Here is a 17,919-nt window from a genome sequence, read left to right on the forward strand (position 1 = left end):
TTATACACCTGTTAGCTTGACATCGGTGGTTGGGAAGTTGTTGGAGTCAATTGTCAAGGATGAGGTTACAGAGTACCTGGACGCATATGACAAGATAGGCAGAACTCGGCATGGATTCTTTAAAGGAAAATCCTGCCTGACAAACCTATTACAATTTTTTGAGGAAATTACCAGTAGGCTAGACAAGGGAGATGCAGTGGATGTTGTATATTTGGATTTTCAGAAGGCCTTTGATAAGGTGCCACACATGAGGCTACTTAACAAGATAAGAGCCCTTGGAATTACGGGAAAGTTACATACGTGGATAGAGCGTTGGCTGATTGGCAGGAAACAGAGAGTGGGAATAAAAGGGATCCTATTCTGGTTGGCTGCTGGTTACCAGTGGTGTTCCACAGGGGTCCGTGTTGGGGCCGCTTCTTTTTACATTGTACATCAACGATTTGGATTATGGAATAGATGGCTTTGTGGCTAAGTTTGCTGACGATATGAAGATAGGTGGAGGGGCAGGTAGTGCTGAGGAAACGGAGAGTCTGCAGAGAGACTTGGATAGATTGGAAGAATGGGCAGAGAAGTGGCAAATGAAGTACAATGTTGGAAAGTGTAGGTTATGCACTTTGGCAGAAAAATAAACAGGCAGACTACTATTTAAATGGGGAGAGAATTCAAAGTTCTGAGATGCAACGGGACTTGGGAGTCCTCGTACAGGATACCCTTAAGGTTAACCTCCAGGTTGAGTCAGTAGTGAAGAAGGCGAATGCAATGTTGGCATTCATTTCTAGGGGAATAGAGTACAGGAGCAGGGATGTGATGTTGAGGCTCTATAAGGCGCTGGTGAGACCTCACTTGGAGTACTGTGGGCAGTTTTGGTCTCCTTATTTAAGAAAGGATGTGCTGACATTGGAGAGGGTACAGAGAAGATTCACTAGAATGATTCCGGGAATGAGAGGGTTAACATATGAGGAACGTTTGTCTGCTCTTGGACTGTATTCCTTGGAGTTTAGAAGAATGAGGGGAGACCTCATAGAAACATTTCGAATGTTGAAAGGCATGGACAGAGTGGATGTGGCAAAGTTGTTTCCCATGATGGGGGAGTCTAGTACGAGAGGGCATGACTTAAGGATTGAAGGGCGCCCATTCAGAACAGAAATGTGAAGAAATTTTTTTAGTCAGAGGGTGGTGAAGTGGAGGCCAAGTCATTGGGTGTATTTAAGGCAGAGATTGATGGGTATCTGAGTAGCCAGGCCGTTAAAGGTTATGGTGAGACGGCAAGGGAATGGGACTAAATGGGAGAATGGATCAGCTCATGATAAAATGGCGGAGCAGACTCGATGGGCCGAATGGCCGACTTCTGCTCCTTTGTCTTAGGAGCAGAATTAGGTCATTCAGCCCATTTTGAATCTGCTATGCTATTTCATCATTGCTGAATTATTTTCTTCTCAAACTCATTCTTCTGCCTTCTCCCTTTGACACCCTTACGAATTAAGTACCTATCAACCTCTGCTTTAAATATACCTAATGACTATGTCTCCACAGCCATCTGGCAATGAATTCCACAGATTCAGCACCCTCTGTCTAAAAGGACATCCTTCTTTGTGCCCTCTGGACCCACCAACATTATCTGAGCCATTCAATTTCAGTAAGATCCCCTCTCATTCTTCTCAACTCCAAGGAGCACAGTCCCAGTCATCAAACACTCCTTGTATGTTAACCCTTTCATTCCTGGGATCATTCTCATCCACCTCCTCCAATGCCAACACATCCTTTCTTAGATAAGGAGTCCAAGACTGTTCACAGTGCTCTGAGTGTGGGCTGACCAATGCCTGATAAAGCCTCAGCATTGCATCCTTGCTTTTATATTCTAGTCGTCTTGAAATGAATACTAATGTTGCAACGGCCTCCCTTATTGCTGACCTAATCTGCAAGTTAACATCCCTTTCAAATCACCTTTGGCCAGCTCCCTTCTCATGCCTCTGTAGCTACCTTTACTGAAGTGTAATACCAATACATCAGATTCTAGCTTCTTCCTCACAAACTGCAGAGTCAATTCTATCATATTATGATCACTGCTCCCCAAGGGTTCCTTTACCTTAAGCTCCCTAATCAAAACTTGTTCTTACACAACGCCAAAGCCTGAATTACTTTTTCCCCTAGTTGGCTCGACCACAAGCTGCCTTAAAAAGCATTCTACAAAATCCTTGGGATCCAGTATCAACCTGATTTTTCCCAATCCACCATAAATATTGCCCTTCTTACATGTCTTTTCTATCTCCCACTGTAATTTGTACCCCATGTACCGGCTATTGTTTGGAGACCTCCTTGTAATCCCTGTGGATAGGTTAAGAAACTGCATCTTCTGAGTCTGTGTTACCTTATAAGAGTTTGATTTTGTTTTTTTTTTAACCAACAAAGCCACCCCACTTCCTCTCCCTCTCCCCATCTGCCTGTACTTTTGATATAATGTGTATCCTTGGATGTTTACATCCCAGCTGTGATCTTCTTTAACCACAGCTCTGTGATGCCCACAATGTCGTACCTGCCAATTTCTAACTGTGTTACAAGATTGTTAACTTATTTCACATACTGCCTGTATTTAAATATTAAATATTCAATTTTGTCTCCATGTTGCTTAAACTCTTAAATTCTTACGCCTTTCTAAACTATTTTTCTTATTCTTTATTCTGGAGACTTCTGTAGCCTCTCCTGTGTGCTTCTAAAGTTTACTTTATTAATAATTTTCCAAGCTGTTGAACCCAGACCCCTACTATTTAGCTTAAAGCCCTATCCACAGCCCTAGTTATGTGATTTGCAAGAACCCTTGTCCTCGCATGGTTCAGGTGAAGTTAATCCCATCAGAACATCACCTTCCTTCTCCAGTTCTGGTGCCATGTCCCAGGAATTCAAACCTACTTCTCCCACACCAAACTTTGAGCCACATGTTTAACACTAATCTTATCCACCCTGTGTCAATTTGTATGTGGCTCGGGTGACAATCCAGAGTTTACCTTTTAGTTCTTTGTTTTAATTTAGTCCCTGGCTGTCCAAATTCCCTCAGCAGATCCTCCTTCCTCCTCCTCCCTACAACATTGATACCCACATGGATCATGTAGTAGGATCTTTCCTTTCCAAATTCCTCTGCAGGTCTGGTGAGATGTCCCAAATCCAGGGACCAGGCAGACAGACAGCTTCTGGGACTCTCAATCCTCATTGTCTGTTCTCTGACTGTACTATCCCCAATTACAACTACACTTCTCTTCTTTCATCCTACCCACCCCCCCAAACTCCTGGAATGGATCCAGGTTGCTCAATCTTCCTGCAGCCCCACTCATCCTCACAGGGACCAGTAGTCTCAGAGATGTTGTGCAAGCTTATGGTGATGTGTAAATATTGGCTGTGATTCGCAGGCAGAAACTCGTGCGGAGTTTGCTGAAAGGTCTGTGGCTAAACTGGAAAAGACCATCGATGAACTGGAAGGTATGAAGATCTAGTTTTAATTTTTTTATTCATCCTGCAGCCCTCTCTCTCATTTCTCACTCATCTGGATCTGCACCCTTTCCCTTCCCTCAGGTGCCTGCCTGCTGTGGCTCTGTCCCCCTTCCTCTCTTTGAATGGACAGACGCTGTTGGGATTATCAGGGAGCAGAGGTTATGAGAAGAGACTGTTTCTCAATTGCTCCTCTTATGAGTGCCAACAGCAGTCTTGTGAGGTACTGTTTAGCCTCACTGTTCAGCCCTCCACTCAGTACAGATCTGTATAACCCGGTACTGAGGAACTGGCTTCCAAACCTCACCACTGTATGATAACACAGGGTGGGCTACAGGTCAGTGTGCTTAGATAAGTGACTTTCCAGGCTCTAAAGGTGGTGCAGGGGTGACCAGTGAGATTTGTCCTTGTAGTCCAGTAAGCATGAGCAAAGGCTGCCTCAGAATACAAGCTATTTGAGAAAGTAGCACGAAGAGTAAATTCAGGGCAGCTGTGTGAAGGGCACAAGTTCACTGAGCTTATTAACCAGCAAAGGACAGGTAACAGCCAGCCATTGCCCTGGCTGAGCAAAGGGCCTATATGTTAAGAGGTAGGGCAGATGAGATAAATGGGCTGAATGGCTCCCCTTGTCTGTACCCAGTGCTTGTCGATGCCATTCAGAGACACTTTGAGTAACAAAGCAAGATGCTTCAAAGGTTCACGTATTATCAAAGTAGGTTTCCCTATACAACTCTGAGATTCGTCTTCTCCAGGTTGCCACGAAACAAAGAAAGAACATCATAATGTTTGAGAAACATCAAACCCACCCCCTGCACAATAAAGAACAGGGGTGTAATCCCCCCTCCCCCTCCCCCTCCCCTCCACACACTAAACCCACCCTGCCCCCCCGTACAAAATGAAGCAAGAATTTTGACCCCAAACCCCCCTCACCTGTACAAAATGGGACATTTCGAACCCAAACTCTCCTCCCATGTACAAAATGGAGCAAGAACTTCGACCCCAAGCCCCCTTCCCTCGTACAACAAAGTGGAAAGAAATGGGTGAAAACTACACAATATAAAAACCTTAAGTCTGGAAAAAGTCCATAGTCCATAAATGCAATAGTCCAATCCATACTCACTGAACCATGGTAACATCTTCCTTTGTCAGTGAAGAGAGAGACACTACACAAGTGCAGAGGTCTACCTACCTGCCACAGCAAGCCACACAGTGATGGGCCACTCGCAGACTCCTTCTTGGCAGCAATCAAAAGGAAGGCAGTCAGCGCTGAACCCTCACATGCTTTTGGTATTTACCTCGATGCCTCAATCTTCATCGACACTGTAATCGGCGATACCTGTGACAAAACCCACTCTTAGGCACAGTGATCTTTGGGAAGGAGCTTTATGTAGGTTGAGCTTAGTCCCAGTATAAAACAGCCTTATTCAGACTGAGGGACAATGTTTGATTTTAATTTGATATACAATTTACTTGAAAAGTCAATGCTGAAAGATGTTGTTTATTAATTTTACTTGTTTTTTTTTCTTTTCACTTCCATTTCACCTTTTTTATACTGATTTTCCACTAAACATTTCACTTGTCCCACCACTGCATTCTCTCTGCTCACCTTAAAGCTGCAGAAGAACTCTGTGTTGAGAAGCTGAAGATCAAAACTGTCACTGAGCAGTTAGACCATGCCATCAATGATCTCACTTCTTGTAAATGACCTTTCACCACCCCAGCCTTCCTTCCACTAACTTCGCCTCAGTGCACCTTTTACATCTAAACTTACTGATGTTCATTGGTAATTATTTGGCTAATTACACCAGTGCTTTTCCTCTGAACTCTCCCGCTCACGGCTCAGCTGAGATTGTTTCCTCCTATTTTTTTTACATTTCTAGTACATAATCAACATTTTTGAATCTATTGATTGTTAAGTCTGATAAATGTATGGTGATTTTTGTAGCTGTAGCCTTGAAGTTGCCTTAGTTATAACTAACCTGCCATCCTTCCATATAGTACCAAGCTAATTTGTTCTCAGTTATACAAACCTTGCTCCATCTCTCTCATACCAATATAACCTGTAGATGATTAGAGAAAAAGATCTGTATGTTTGTCATTGCCTCATTCCAACCATCTTGACAGCTATTGAAGCAGATCTGAAGCAATGCTGCTGTTGTAATTAGAGTGCAGTAGAGTCTGCTTGGCGTCATGCCCATTGTGCTGGCTGAGGAACAAATATTCTTTGAAATACTAGGAACTTAGAGCTCTCAGCTCTTAAAGTAACTTCCTAGGATCCTTGTCTCTACCAGAGGGGACGGATGAAAATTGAGACCTCCAACAGTGCCGGTCCACTGCAGTCTCGCCCTAAGCTGTGAGCCCATCTGCTTCTGACTCTAAAGTGAGTATGTTACTACAGAGCTGCAAGAGCCACAGTCAATATGATCACTTTTTCTTTATATATAAAAAAAATCCTGGCCCACTCAGTTATCATCCTTGGCAATCTCCTTCCTGAATCCTGATGTTCCAGGGGTCTTCCAGCAGGACCTCAGTGTTGGGTAGGACTGGTAAAAGTGCCGAATGGCCTGCTTCTGCATTGGGACCAACGTGACAATGGACTTCCTCATACTGAGTGTGAGAGAACCAATAAACCCAGCAGGCATTCTCCTTGTAGACATTAATCACCCATCTGCCCCACCTCTCACTCCTTGGACCATCCGATCAGTGCCAGGCTATTGCAGGGTACAGTTGGGCTCGGCGTGCCTGAGGCCTGTGATCAGTTGAAATTTTCAAGGTCATGTTTGATTGGGCAGATGTAAATGGTGCTGGGACAGTGACAACTCTGATGTCCTGTATCTGACAGGTACGGTCAGAACAGCAGGCACTTCCAGCCTGCTATTAGACTCTGATGGAAAACAGCCCAGAAATGATTTGCCTTTAACGTGGGCTGATGTCCCGGGCAGAGTTGGAGGCTTTGGAGTGCAGGTTTTGATGGATAAGCTGTGAGTGGTTTGGAGAAATTCAGAGTTGGGCTGAGCAGTGACAGCTGTGTTTCCAATATTGGCAACAAGTGAGTTTGGGCTGGGTAAAACCAGAGTTTTACCATCATTACCATCAATGAACGCTTTAGAAATAGTATCACAAATTCTAAAGCCTACCCAGGAGCAGACTGTGGTTCAGATCACCATTCAGTAATAACTACTATTTAAAAAAAAATTAAACTGAAACGTGGAAAAAGGAGAAAGAAGTACAGGCAACACACATCAAAGTTGCTGGTGAACGCAGCAGGCCAGGCAGCATCTCTAGGAAGAGGTACAGTCGACGTTTCAGGCTGAGACCCTTCGTCAGGACTAACTGATGAAATTTCACTGGAAATGATACAAGCCCTAGAAGATCTGGGCATAGATATTCTTGAACTGTTTAATGGCATATACGAATCTGGTGTATCGCCTGACGATCTCTTGAAATCAGTATTTATAACTCTGCCAAAAATTCCTGGAACTATTGACTATGAAAATCATAGAACAATCAGGTTTATGAGTCACATAATAAAGATTTTGTTCTGAGTGGAATTAAAATCGGGTTAAGGCCAGAAACTTCTGAACTGCAATATGGGTTTATATTGAGGTTAGAGGAACTAGGAACGCAATTTTCATACTACGAATGCTTTCAGAAAGGGCAATTGAATATCAGAATGATGTCTTTTTATGTTTTATTGATTTCACTAAAGTATCTGACAAAGTGCAACATGAAAAATTATTTCAAATTCTCGCTAAACTAAACATTGATGGAAGGGACCAACAACTGCTTCAAAATTTATATTGGAATCAAATGGTGGCGGTAAAAATTGATGATAATATAAGCAATTGGACTAAAATTCGAAGAGGAGTTAGAGATACATTGCCTCATCGGAATTATTTAATATTTATAGTGAAATGATTGTCAGAGAAATAGAAGACCTAGATGGGATAAAAATTGGAGATGTTAACATCAACAATATAAGATATGCAGACGATACCACCCTAATAGCAAGTGCTGCAGAAGACCTACAAATCCTCCTGGACAAAGTAGTACAAACAAGTGCAGATTTTGGTCTAACCGTCAACTGTAAAAAAACCCAAATGTATGGTAATATCAAAACAGCAGGATACTCCCAACTGCCAATTGTATATCAGTAACCAAGAGATTGAACAAAAGACCAGCTTTAATTATCTTGGTAGCTTTATATCACAAGATGCTAGAAATAAAGTAGAAATAAAAAAAAGAATTGCCATTGCCAAAACCAACTTCCAAAAAATGAAACCCATTTTTACCAGCAGACATATTTTTATGACAACAAGGCTACTGAAATGTTACATCTGCTCAATCTTGCTGTATGCTTCCGAAACATGGACAAAAACACCAGAACTCCAAAGAAACTTAGAAGCAACATAAATGTGGTTTCTTAGGAGAATGCTGAAAATATCATATAGGGATAGGGTAACTAATGAGACAGTACTCCAACGTTCCCATACAAAAAGATCTTTAATGAGAACATTAAATGAGAGGAAACTTAAATTCCTGGGCCATGTCATCAGAAAGGGAGAAATAGAATGCCTTACATTACAAGGCCGTATGCCTGGGAAACGCGGAAGAGGAAGGCAAAGAAGAAAATATACGGACACTGTGAAAGAACTAACAGATCTAAGTGTGCGAGATATCATTGACGCTGCGAGGGATCGTTCGATGTGGAGAGCCATGATCATCCAAGCGTGTAACGCGCAAGGTACATGAAGAAGAAGAAATCCTTCATTGCAAGAATCCTGAGATCCAGTACTATGGATCTGAGAACGATTACAGTGAGTCACCATCACCTGCAAGAGAAGATGCATGAAGATCAGTGGTGTTCCCTCCACTGCCAAAATCCTGGGGTCACTGTTATCCTGCTACAGTACATAAATACTGTGGCTTCGGGTGTGGGTTGGAAGCTGGAGATCCTGTAGCGAGTGACCCACTTCCAGGTGCTCAGAATCTTGCCACCATTCACAAAGGAATTCCCTTCATTTGCCTGGATGAGTACTAAACCAATACCATTCAGTAAAATAGCCCACCTAGTTAGTGCGCCATCCATCACCCATCAGATGGCAGTGTGTGTGCCAACCAGACTAGTTCAGTGAAGCCACCCCTCTTTTTGAAAACCAGGGATGGAATTAGTATTGGTTAATTATTGTCACATGGACTAAGATTACAGTGAAACCCTTGTCTTGTCAACTGTTCATACAGATCAGATCATTGCAGAGTGCATTGAGGTAGTGCAAGGTAAAACAATAACAATGCAGAATAAAGTGTAACGCTTGCAGAAAAAGTGCAGTGCAGGTAAGCAGTAAGGTAGAAGATTATAACGACATTGATTGTGAGGTCAAGAGTCCAACTTGTTGTACTAGGGAACTACTCATAGTGGGACAGAACTGTCCTTGTGCCTAGTGATACATGCTCTCAGGGTTTTGTATCTTCTCCCCCAGTGGGAGAAGAGAGAATGTTCAGGGTGGGAGGGGTCTTTGATTATGCTGCTTTACTGTGGCAACAAGAATTGTAGACAGTCCGTGGAGGGTAGGCTGGTTTCCGTGAAGTGCTGAATTGTGTCCATAACTCTCCACGGTATCTTGTGGTCACATGCAAAGCAGTTGCTGTACCAAGCTATTATGAGCTAATAACAGGAGACAGGTAAGTTTACAACTGATTTGGATGGTAGCTCCTTGCAGTGAAGACAATAATTGAACTGAAGCAAGAAGCAGGTGTTTCTTTCACTCAGCTGCCAACTTGTAGAGTGGATTGGTACCTATAGCTGTATTTGTCAGTACTGTACAGAAACAGACCCTTTCACCCACTATCCCTGCACTGACCATCAACCATCCAGTTACACATTGTTGACCATTTTTATATTCTCCCAGACTTGCCATAGCTCGCTCCACCCCCTGCCCCAAAGATTTTACCACTCAGCTACACAATAGAGACAATTTACAGCGGCCAGTTAACCCACCAAACCACACATTTTTGGAATGTGTGAGGAAACCAGGATAACCCACGTAGAAACATAGAAATCCTACAGCACAATACAGGCCCTACAGCCCGCAAACTTGTGACGAACATGTCCCTAGTTTAGAAATTACTAGACTTCCCCATAGCCCTCTATTTTTCTGAGCTCCATGTACCTATCCAAAAGTCGCTTAAAAGACCCCACCACTGTTGCCAGCAGCCCATTCCACGCACTTACTACTCTCTGAGTAAAACACTTACCCCTGACATCACCTCTGTACCTACTCCCCAGCACCATAAACCCGTGTCCTGTTGTGGCAATCATTTCAGCCCTGGGAAAAAGCTCTGACTATCCACACGATCAATGCCTCTCATCATCTTATACACTTCTATCAGGTCACCTCTCATCCTCTGTCGCTCCAAGGAGAAGAGGCCGAGTTCATTTAACCTGTTTTCATAAGGCATGCTCCCCAATCCAGGCAACATCCTTGTATATCTCCTCTGCACCCTTTCTATGACTTCCACATTCTTCCTGTAGTGAGGCAACCAGAGCTGAGCACAGTACTCCAAGTGGGGTCTGACCGGGGTCCTATAGAGCTGCAACATTACCTCTCGGCTCCTAAATTCAATTCCACGATTAATGAAGGCCAGTAAACCGTATGCTGCCTTAACCACAGAGTCAACCTGCGCAGCTGCTTGGAGTGTCCTATGGACTCGGACCCCAAGATCCCTCTGATCCTCCACACTGGCAAGAGTCTTACCATTAATACGATATTCTGCCATCATAGTCACAAGAAGAAAGTGCAGACTCCACTCATAACAGTGCTCAAGGTCAGGACTGAACCTGGGTCTGGTTCTGCCGCCGTATTTGTTGTGCCACTGTGCTGCCCATGAGGAGCACGTTGTTGGCCCCCAGTTAGGCTGTCTGTAATCACTGAGCTTCACTCTTGTGTCGAGGACTGTGTGATAGGACAGTATACAGGGAGCTGCACTCTGTCTAGGGAAGGTGTGACGGGACAGTCGTGAATCTGTGGAATGCTGTGCCACGGACTACAGCAGAGGCAGAGTCCGTGGTATTTAAGGCGGAAGTTGACCATTTCCTGATTGGTCAGGGCATCAAAGGTTATGGCGAGAAGGCGGGTATATGTAGTTGAGTGGGCTCCAGGATCAGCCATGATGGAATGGCGGAGTAGACTCAATGGGCCGAATGGCCTAACTGCTCCTATGTCTTACTGTCTTATGTTAATAGTGGGTTGCTGGAGCCTGTGGAAATGGAATAGCCTATGATCAGTGCATTTAGAAGGCACCACCCAAGGTCTTCATACTCCCCAGAGCTTTTAATCAATTAGATTTATAGTCACTTTTGTCCATGGATTTGCACAAAATATGACAGTGGTTGGGTATCTGTTTAGTCTCATTATCTGCTGGATAGCACTAACCAAGGCATTGGGCTCTCCACTATTATTGGTGCCACGGCTGTTCTGGAGGTCAGAGTTCAATTACTTTGCCGTTCTGTAAGGAATCGCTGTATGTCCTCAAGGGATGCCTGGGTTTTCTCCCAGTGCTCTGGTTTCCTCCCACAGTCCAAAGACGTACCGGGTAGGTATATGGAGGAATTTAAGGTGGTTGGTTTAAGGGTCGGCGCATTGTGGGCCAAAGGGTTATACTATGTTGTACTGTTCTATGTTCTAATTGGTCATGGTAAGTTGCCCCTCAATTAGATTAGGGTTAATCAGGGTTGTGGGCTTGCTGGTGTGGTGTGGCTCAAAGGTCAGAAGGGACTGCTGGATACTGTACCGCTAAATAAGAAAATAAATAACAGCACCTTTCACGTCCAGTGAGAGGGCAGACCTGGACATCCAAAAGACACCCCTAACAGGGCAGCCCTCCCTCAGAATTGCACTGGAACACCAGCCGAGATGATAGGTCCGAATCCCCGGAGTGGAACCACGTATCAGAGAGATGAACACCAGCCATGGTGAACAGTTGGGTGTTTGAACCAATTTTCCCATGGTCCTGTTATTTATTAATAGGTGGTGGTGCTGACTTAAATCTGGGTGATAATCTCAAGCTCACTAGCCCCTGACTCCAGTTCAAAGTGAGAGCAAGTAATGGTGTTTCTGCTCAGTGGTTTCATAGATTTTCTGCCTTAAAGCTCAGACTGTATGAGTCATGACTAAGCTGAGGTCTGGGTGATATCTTTCATGTTCCTTCTTTTTGTTACCAGATACATTTTGTATGAAGAGATTCAAAAGGGGTTTTTCGGATCAGATGAGTGATAGTCCTAACAATCTCGGCTTTCTCCAAGTCCTGCTGACCTCTGCTCTAGAACTCTCTGCCGTCGTCTAGAACTCTCTCCCTGTTCTCCAACCCTCCCTGCTTCTCTCTCTCCACCTTCCCTCTGGTTTACTGGCTGTGCAGCATTCGGATAAAGCCTCTCTTAAGTTTGGTATTTGGGGTAAGTTCCTAAGCCGGTGTTCCTTTTCGGGTGCCTCTCGCATGGAATGGTGCCACCTGCTTCAGCCCAGCCCAGCCCAGCCCAGCCCCGCTCCACATGGCTTCCCAATGTTGTCACCACAGTTTGCTCAGCTGTTTTGTCTCTTACCCCAGTGCCCCAGGTAACTCGGCATGAGGAGGCTCTCTGGGAGCCTGCTTTCAAAGTGATTTGGATTATGTTATCTGCTAGTTTGGGTTTAGGTGAAATTATTTGAAGATCCTCACCCTAATTATTAGCAATAGGTCTGCAGCACTTGTCTTAACTAACCTTTATCACTGGGCCACGTCAGTTGCATTGATTTGCATGTTCCCAGACTGGGTTCATTCCAGCTTCCAATGGAGGAATCTCATTAGTTCTGTCTCTCTTCTTCCCCTCCCCCATGTTGTAGCCTGTCAACTTATTCCAAACTTGACTAACTCCATAAGTTATTTTGGGCTGATCACTTCATCCCCACCTGCGCACCAACAGGGTCACTGTGGTCTTAAAATTCATTGCACTGTAGCATCACTAACTGGTCTGCCACTTCTCCCTCTTGCTTTGACAGAGCAAGTTACTCGAGCAAAAGAAGAGAACATAGGTATGCACCAGGTCCTCGATCAAACTCTACAGGAACTGCACAACTTGTAAAGAGTTCCGCAACAGAACTCCCAGCATCCGACTGTTCATGACTCAATATTTCCATATCATCCTCTTCTTCAAGTGTCGACTGAGCTCGATTCACTGAATGTGGACCAAAGTTTTTAATTTTGTATTTTGTAGAATTTTTATCACGCTATTCAGTTCTTTCCTTTCCTTTCCTTCCCTTCCCCACCTCCCCCTCCCCCCTCAATTTATGTACACACAGTCTCTCTCCTATTGTTACATTACACAGAGCTCTGTAAGTGTCTCTCCTGGGATGTGAGGCAGGAGCTGCAGGGTTTGGGGTACAAACCTGCTCCACATCTTGTTAAACTCTTCAGGTGAAGTCTGTACCCTGAAATATCATTGGCCTGTTGCTCTTTGTGTGTATTGTGCTGCCAACTATTGTAATCGCTAGCTTTGTTCTTGGTTTCAGTGGGTGAGGTAGATCTTGGATGGTGACTGGCAGTGCAGGCTGTTTCCTCTGGTTCTGGATCTCCTCAACTCTTGCAACAAGTTATTCAAGGGTTACTTGTGGGTCAAGGTTACTTGTCTCCCTTCTCACAACCACCAGGGATGAAAAACTCAAGTGCCAAAGTTGTTGCTCTTTGACTTGATCTGCACCACAGTCTGTAAAATGTAGTCATTCTACGTCTCCTGTGATTGGAAGAACCAAAAGTCAAAATATTAGAAGTTTGGTTATGTTCACATCATGTTCTTTAAAGTAATCTATCTCTTTTTCCTGTGTAGGGTAATGGAAAACACTAGTTAAAATTAGAGAAATGCCTTGGCCCACTGTAGCTTCACGAGAATCTTGCATTCCAGCCCCCAGTCAGTGTCACCTCCACCACTCAAGTGAGTAGTTATGTACTGCCCTGTGCCATTGGATGGAAGGTAACCATTTACCTTGTATGCTACAATACTTTTGCTCAGTGGGTGAAAGCTTATTTGCATTTAAAAAGAGGAAAGTAGCTGTTGATTTAGATTTGCCGCAGAGTGTGAAATCGGCCACTCACCAGCTAGAACAATTTGGAGGTTGAGGACAGGTACCACCCTGACACCACAGCTTAGGCTGGGCCACAGTTCCCCTTCCCATAATTTCCCATCTGTAAGCAGGTGCAACAATACAAGTCCGTGCATGAAGAATTGTGCTGTCTGTTGTTCAATGGCCAGTGTCTGTTACAAGCAAGATTTTAGAGGTTAATAAGCAACCCATGTCAGGCACTGTAGAAAACCGACAGTTGCTGAATGAGTTCCCATCCAGTCTGTTCACTCAGGCATTATTCAACATGTTTGTGTGTTTAATCGTGGATAAATCATCAAAACAGTCAATGATTTGAGTTGCTCTGTAGTCATGTCGGTTGCCCTAGTAACTTCTTATCACCTTGTTCAATGAGCCTTGGTTTCACTCTGGACCATCTCATTCTGCTTCAGAGGAATCAGAATATTTGATCAACTGTGGCCCCAAAACAAAATCAAAAGCTATTTTCCCCTTTAGAAAAGTACCAGAATGCCTCCCCTCTGCACAAGCTGTGACTACACAGATTTTGTTTTTACTGTTTTAAACAAATCCCACACATGCTTGACCTTAAACACCGAAACAAGATGCCTTTTGCATCAAAAGTGGACAGCACTGGATTAAAATTGGGGAATGATGTGATCTAAATTTTGCACTGGTGATGTTGACTGATTAGCAAATAAAATGACTCACTGCTAAAGAAAGCTTGTTGTTTGACTGGTCCATTTGCTTCTAGCTTCAGTAACACTGAAATAAGTATCAGTAATACTTATCCCAAGTACAAATTTTTTTGTTTGACTGGTCCATTTGCTTGTAGCTTCAGTAACACTGGGTGATACTTATCCCAAGTAGAGAGAGAGCTCCTGCCTGACCCCAGTCGCTAGGAAAATCGGGAAGTTCAGCTGTCACTTGGTTTATTGCTGGCCACCAGCATCTTCACCTTCTTGGAAATAAATTTCAAATGTCAAAATTTACTTCCCCTTGTGGAAAATACATGTCCTGGTTTTATTCCTAAACATGGCCATCCTTTCCCATACCCTCCTCAAAGTGGGGAAGGTCTGTTAGTGGTGTAAAACACCTTGTGGCTTGGTCATGTCTGCATTAAAGGCAGGCCTGTCTGTGGAGTGCTGCTCTGTTGATAAGGTGGAGATAGCTGGCAGCTCGACACTTCCTCCTAGACCCAACACAGGGAATCACAGGACCTTGAAAAAGAGACATGCAATGCTGGCATTCTTGGCCTTCCCTTTATAGCTGCACAGATTTGTTAATAAAATCTGTCGGGGGACTGTTACAAAAGCAACTACTGCTCCCACTCACCACGTCGGCTTTGTCTGTAACTCCTGTACAGTGATAGGAATGCTGTCGGGGGCAGGGGGTGGGTACGTGGCACGGTCCCATTGGCTGCTTGCTGATGTGGGATGGGTTTGGGATCAGAGATGTCTGTTTAAAGGGTATTGAAGCAAAGGGCTCACACTGGACAAAAAGCTTAATTAAACATTCCCCAGTGTCGTGTTTCTGGTGAGCGATGATAGTTGCATCCCTTTGCCCGTTGCTCTCACATTGCCAGGCTCAGTACAGTATAGTGAATTTTCCTGCACCAGTGCCAATATCCTGTGTGGATCCTTCCTTTTGACGCTTTCTTCAGCCACTTACTTCTCCAGTCTTCGCTCTCATCCCAGAGTTGTTCCAGTAATAGTTTCAGGTCCTTTAACTTAAACAGCAAACGTCTGGCACTCCAAATCAGTTACCTGTTCTGGCTCAACATAGACCAGTCTAAATCCTTTGCCTCCCCCTCAAATACCTTCAAGCTGTCCCTCAGAAAACTTAATCCTGTTTACAAAGGACACTGATGATACTGCAGATGCTGGAATCTGGAGTGCTGGGAGGCCCCTGTATCGGGAATGGGAAAGGGAAGATTGCCAGAATGATAGTATTACACGTGAGCTGGGGTAGAGGCTGATAGGTGGAGGTAGGGGAAGGGACGATGGGCTAATTTTACCAGGTGGTGAGGGGATGGAAAAGGGGAACAAATGGAGAAGCCCAGGTGCACCGTGATGGTGTGAGAAGGAAGATTACAGGCAATGTAATGGAAACTTAATTGTTCATACCAAAACAATGTGAGATGTTCTCCCAGCTTGTGTTCGGCCTTTCCTTTGCAATGGGTCAGACAGATCGGTGTGGAAGTGAGAGGAGCTGAACCAGAAGCCTGAGATGGCTGTTGCGGACAGAGTGCAGTGCTTTACAACGTGGTGATATAATCTACACTTGGGTACCTCCATTGTAGAAGAACCAAGGTCATGAGCTCTGAGGAGCTCGTTAGATCCCTGAATGGTGGAGGGGGAGGAGGTATGGGGATCAGCGTTGCACCTCCTCTGGTTGCAAGGGAAATAAATGCCTGAGGACAAAGAGTCATGGAGTCAGGCCTTTTGGCCCAGCTCAACCATACTAGTCAAAATGCCCAACCAAGCTAATCCCATCTGATGTATTTGGCCCATAACCTTGTAAAGGCATCCAACTGTCTTTTAAAAGTAGTTGTTGTAGTTCAGAGGAGTGGGTGGGAGGGATGAGTGAACTAGCGAGTTTGAAGAGAGACGGCAGAAAAGAGGAGAGATGGGAAGATGTGGCTGGTGGTGGGATCATGTTGGAGCTGACAGAAATAACAAAGGGTGATGTGTTGAATACAGAGGCTGGTGAGATAAGAGGTGACCAGCAAGGAAAATTTACCTCTGTTCCATCTGGGGGAAGGTGGGGTGAGAGCAGATGTCTGGGAAATGGAGGAAATGCATGTAAAGGTGAAAGTGGAAAAGATATTTCCACTGGCAAAATCCTGTCAATGCAAAAATTCCCTTGAACCTAGAAGGAATTTCTGTAGTCAAAGCAGGCAGGGTGTGTGGTTCAGAGCTGCAAGAGGAGGTGGCACAAAATCAACAGTTTGCGAGGGAAAGTGGGGAAGTATGTGCGAGGTGAGGGAATAAAAAGTTACTGTACATAGAAAGAATGTGATGGGTTGGAGGGAGTTCTACAGAGAACGAACATTACAGGCACATGGAGCTGAACCTTTGTGCAGAATATGCAGCATAATTCTATGTTTTGCTGCGTAACTGATTCCAGATGCTGGATATTGACTGCAAATGCTTCTGATATTGGACACTATTGCCATAAAGTACAATAGGAGGTGCCCAGCACCAGAAGAAAAGTCATGAGAGAGGTGTGGCTCTGGTTGAGATTGAGGGATGACTACCGGGTTGGCGTGGGAATCGGAGAGAAAAATATGATATGATGAAGGGGGGGTGGGCACAAAAGCCAGTGGGACCGAGAGATGGCTATATCAATGGAGCAGGTGGAGGAGTTTCTGATTCCGCTTGAATGAAGTGGAATATTGTGCTGTGAGATTGTAGATGTGTTCCAGAACAAGTCCAGGAAAAAGCTTTAAAAAGCAGGAAGATTTTCCAATGGGAGGCTGTGGTTGGAGTATTGCAGAGGCAAGGTAGTTCATTCCTTATTTCTTTTTTTCTGAATTAACTCTTGAGAGAATAGGGTTAGGTCCACAGGGCCAGTGTTCTGTTCTAGGTGTGAGATGTGGGATTTCCGGGAGACTACCAGCCTCCCGATGGCCACATCGGAACCAGGTGCATCGAGATGCAGCTCCTCAGAGACTGTGTTAGGGAAATGGAGCTGCAGCTTGATGACCTTCAGCTTGTTAGGGAGAGTGAGGAGGGAGACGGGAGCTACAGGGAGGAATCACGGAAAGCCTGCAGGCAACAGGTAAGTGGGTGACTGTTAGGAGAGCGAAAGAAGAATGTCAGATAGTGGAGAACTCCCCTGTGGCCATCCCCTTCAACGATAAGTCCTCCATTTTGAGTACCCACCTAGGAGAAGCAACAACAGCCCTGCCTCTGCCACTGAGTCTGGCCCCATGGCTCAGGAGGGTCGGCAACTGAAGAAAATGGCAACAGTAGCAGGGGACTCTGTAGCTGGAAGGAAAGGTTGGCATCTCTGTGGGTGCAATGGAGAAATGGATGGTAGTTTGCCTCCCAGGTGCCAGGGTCCATGATGTTTTTGACCACATCCACAATAGCCTGAAAAGGGAGGGTGAGTAGCCAGAGGTCGTGGTCCATGTTAGTACCAATGACATGGGGAGAAAAAGGGAGGAGGTCCTGAAAACAGAATACAGGGAGTTGGGAATGTTGAGAAATGACCTCAAGTAGTAATCTTGGAATTGCTGCCTGTGCCACATGGCAGTGAGGATAGGAATAGAATGATGTGCAGATAAATGCGTGGCTGAAGATTTGTAGCAGGGAGCAGGGATTCA

General features: G+C 44.7%; 1 protein-coding gene across 1 annotated transcript in view; it reads left to right on the top strand.

Moving 5' to 3' along the window:
- Nucleotides 1-14,329, top strand: part of tpm4a (tropomyosin 4a) — a 39,527-nt gene extending 25,198 nt beyond the window's left edge. Inside the window, exons 7-8 of the mRNA XM_063032509.1 lie at nt 3,402-3,471; nt 12,516-14,329. Coding sequence (XP_062888579.1) covers nt 3,402-3,471; nt 12,516-12,598 — 153 coding nt within the window. The 3' untranslated portion in view covers nt 12,599-14,329. The remainder of the gene's footprint in view (nt 1-3,401; nt 3,472-12,515) is intronic.
- Nucleotides 14,330-17,919: the final 3,590 nt, after the last annotated feature.

This window comes from Mobula hypostoma, chromosome 24 (genome assembly GCF_963921235.1).
Source record: "Mobula hypostoma chromosome 24, sMobHyp1.1, whole genome shotgun sequence".
In the NCBI taxonomy this organism is placed as follows: domain Eukaryota; kingdom Metazoa; phylum Chordata; class Chondrichthyes; order Myliobatiformes; family Myliobatidae; genus Mobula; species Mobula hypostoma.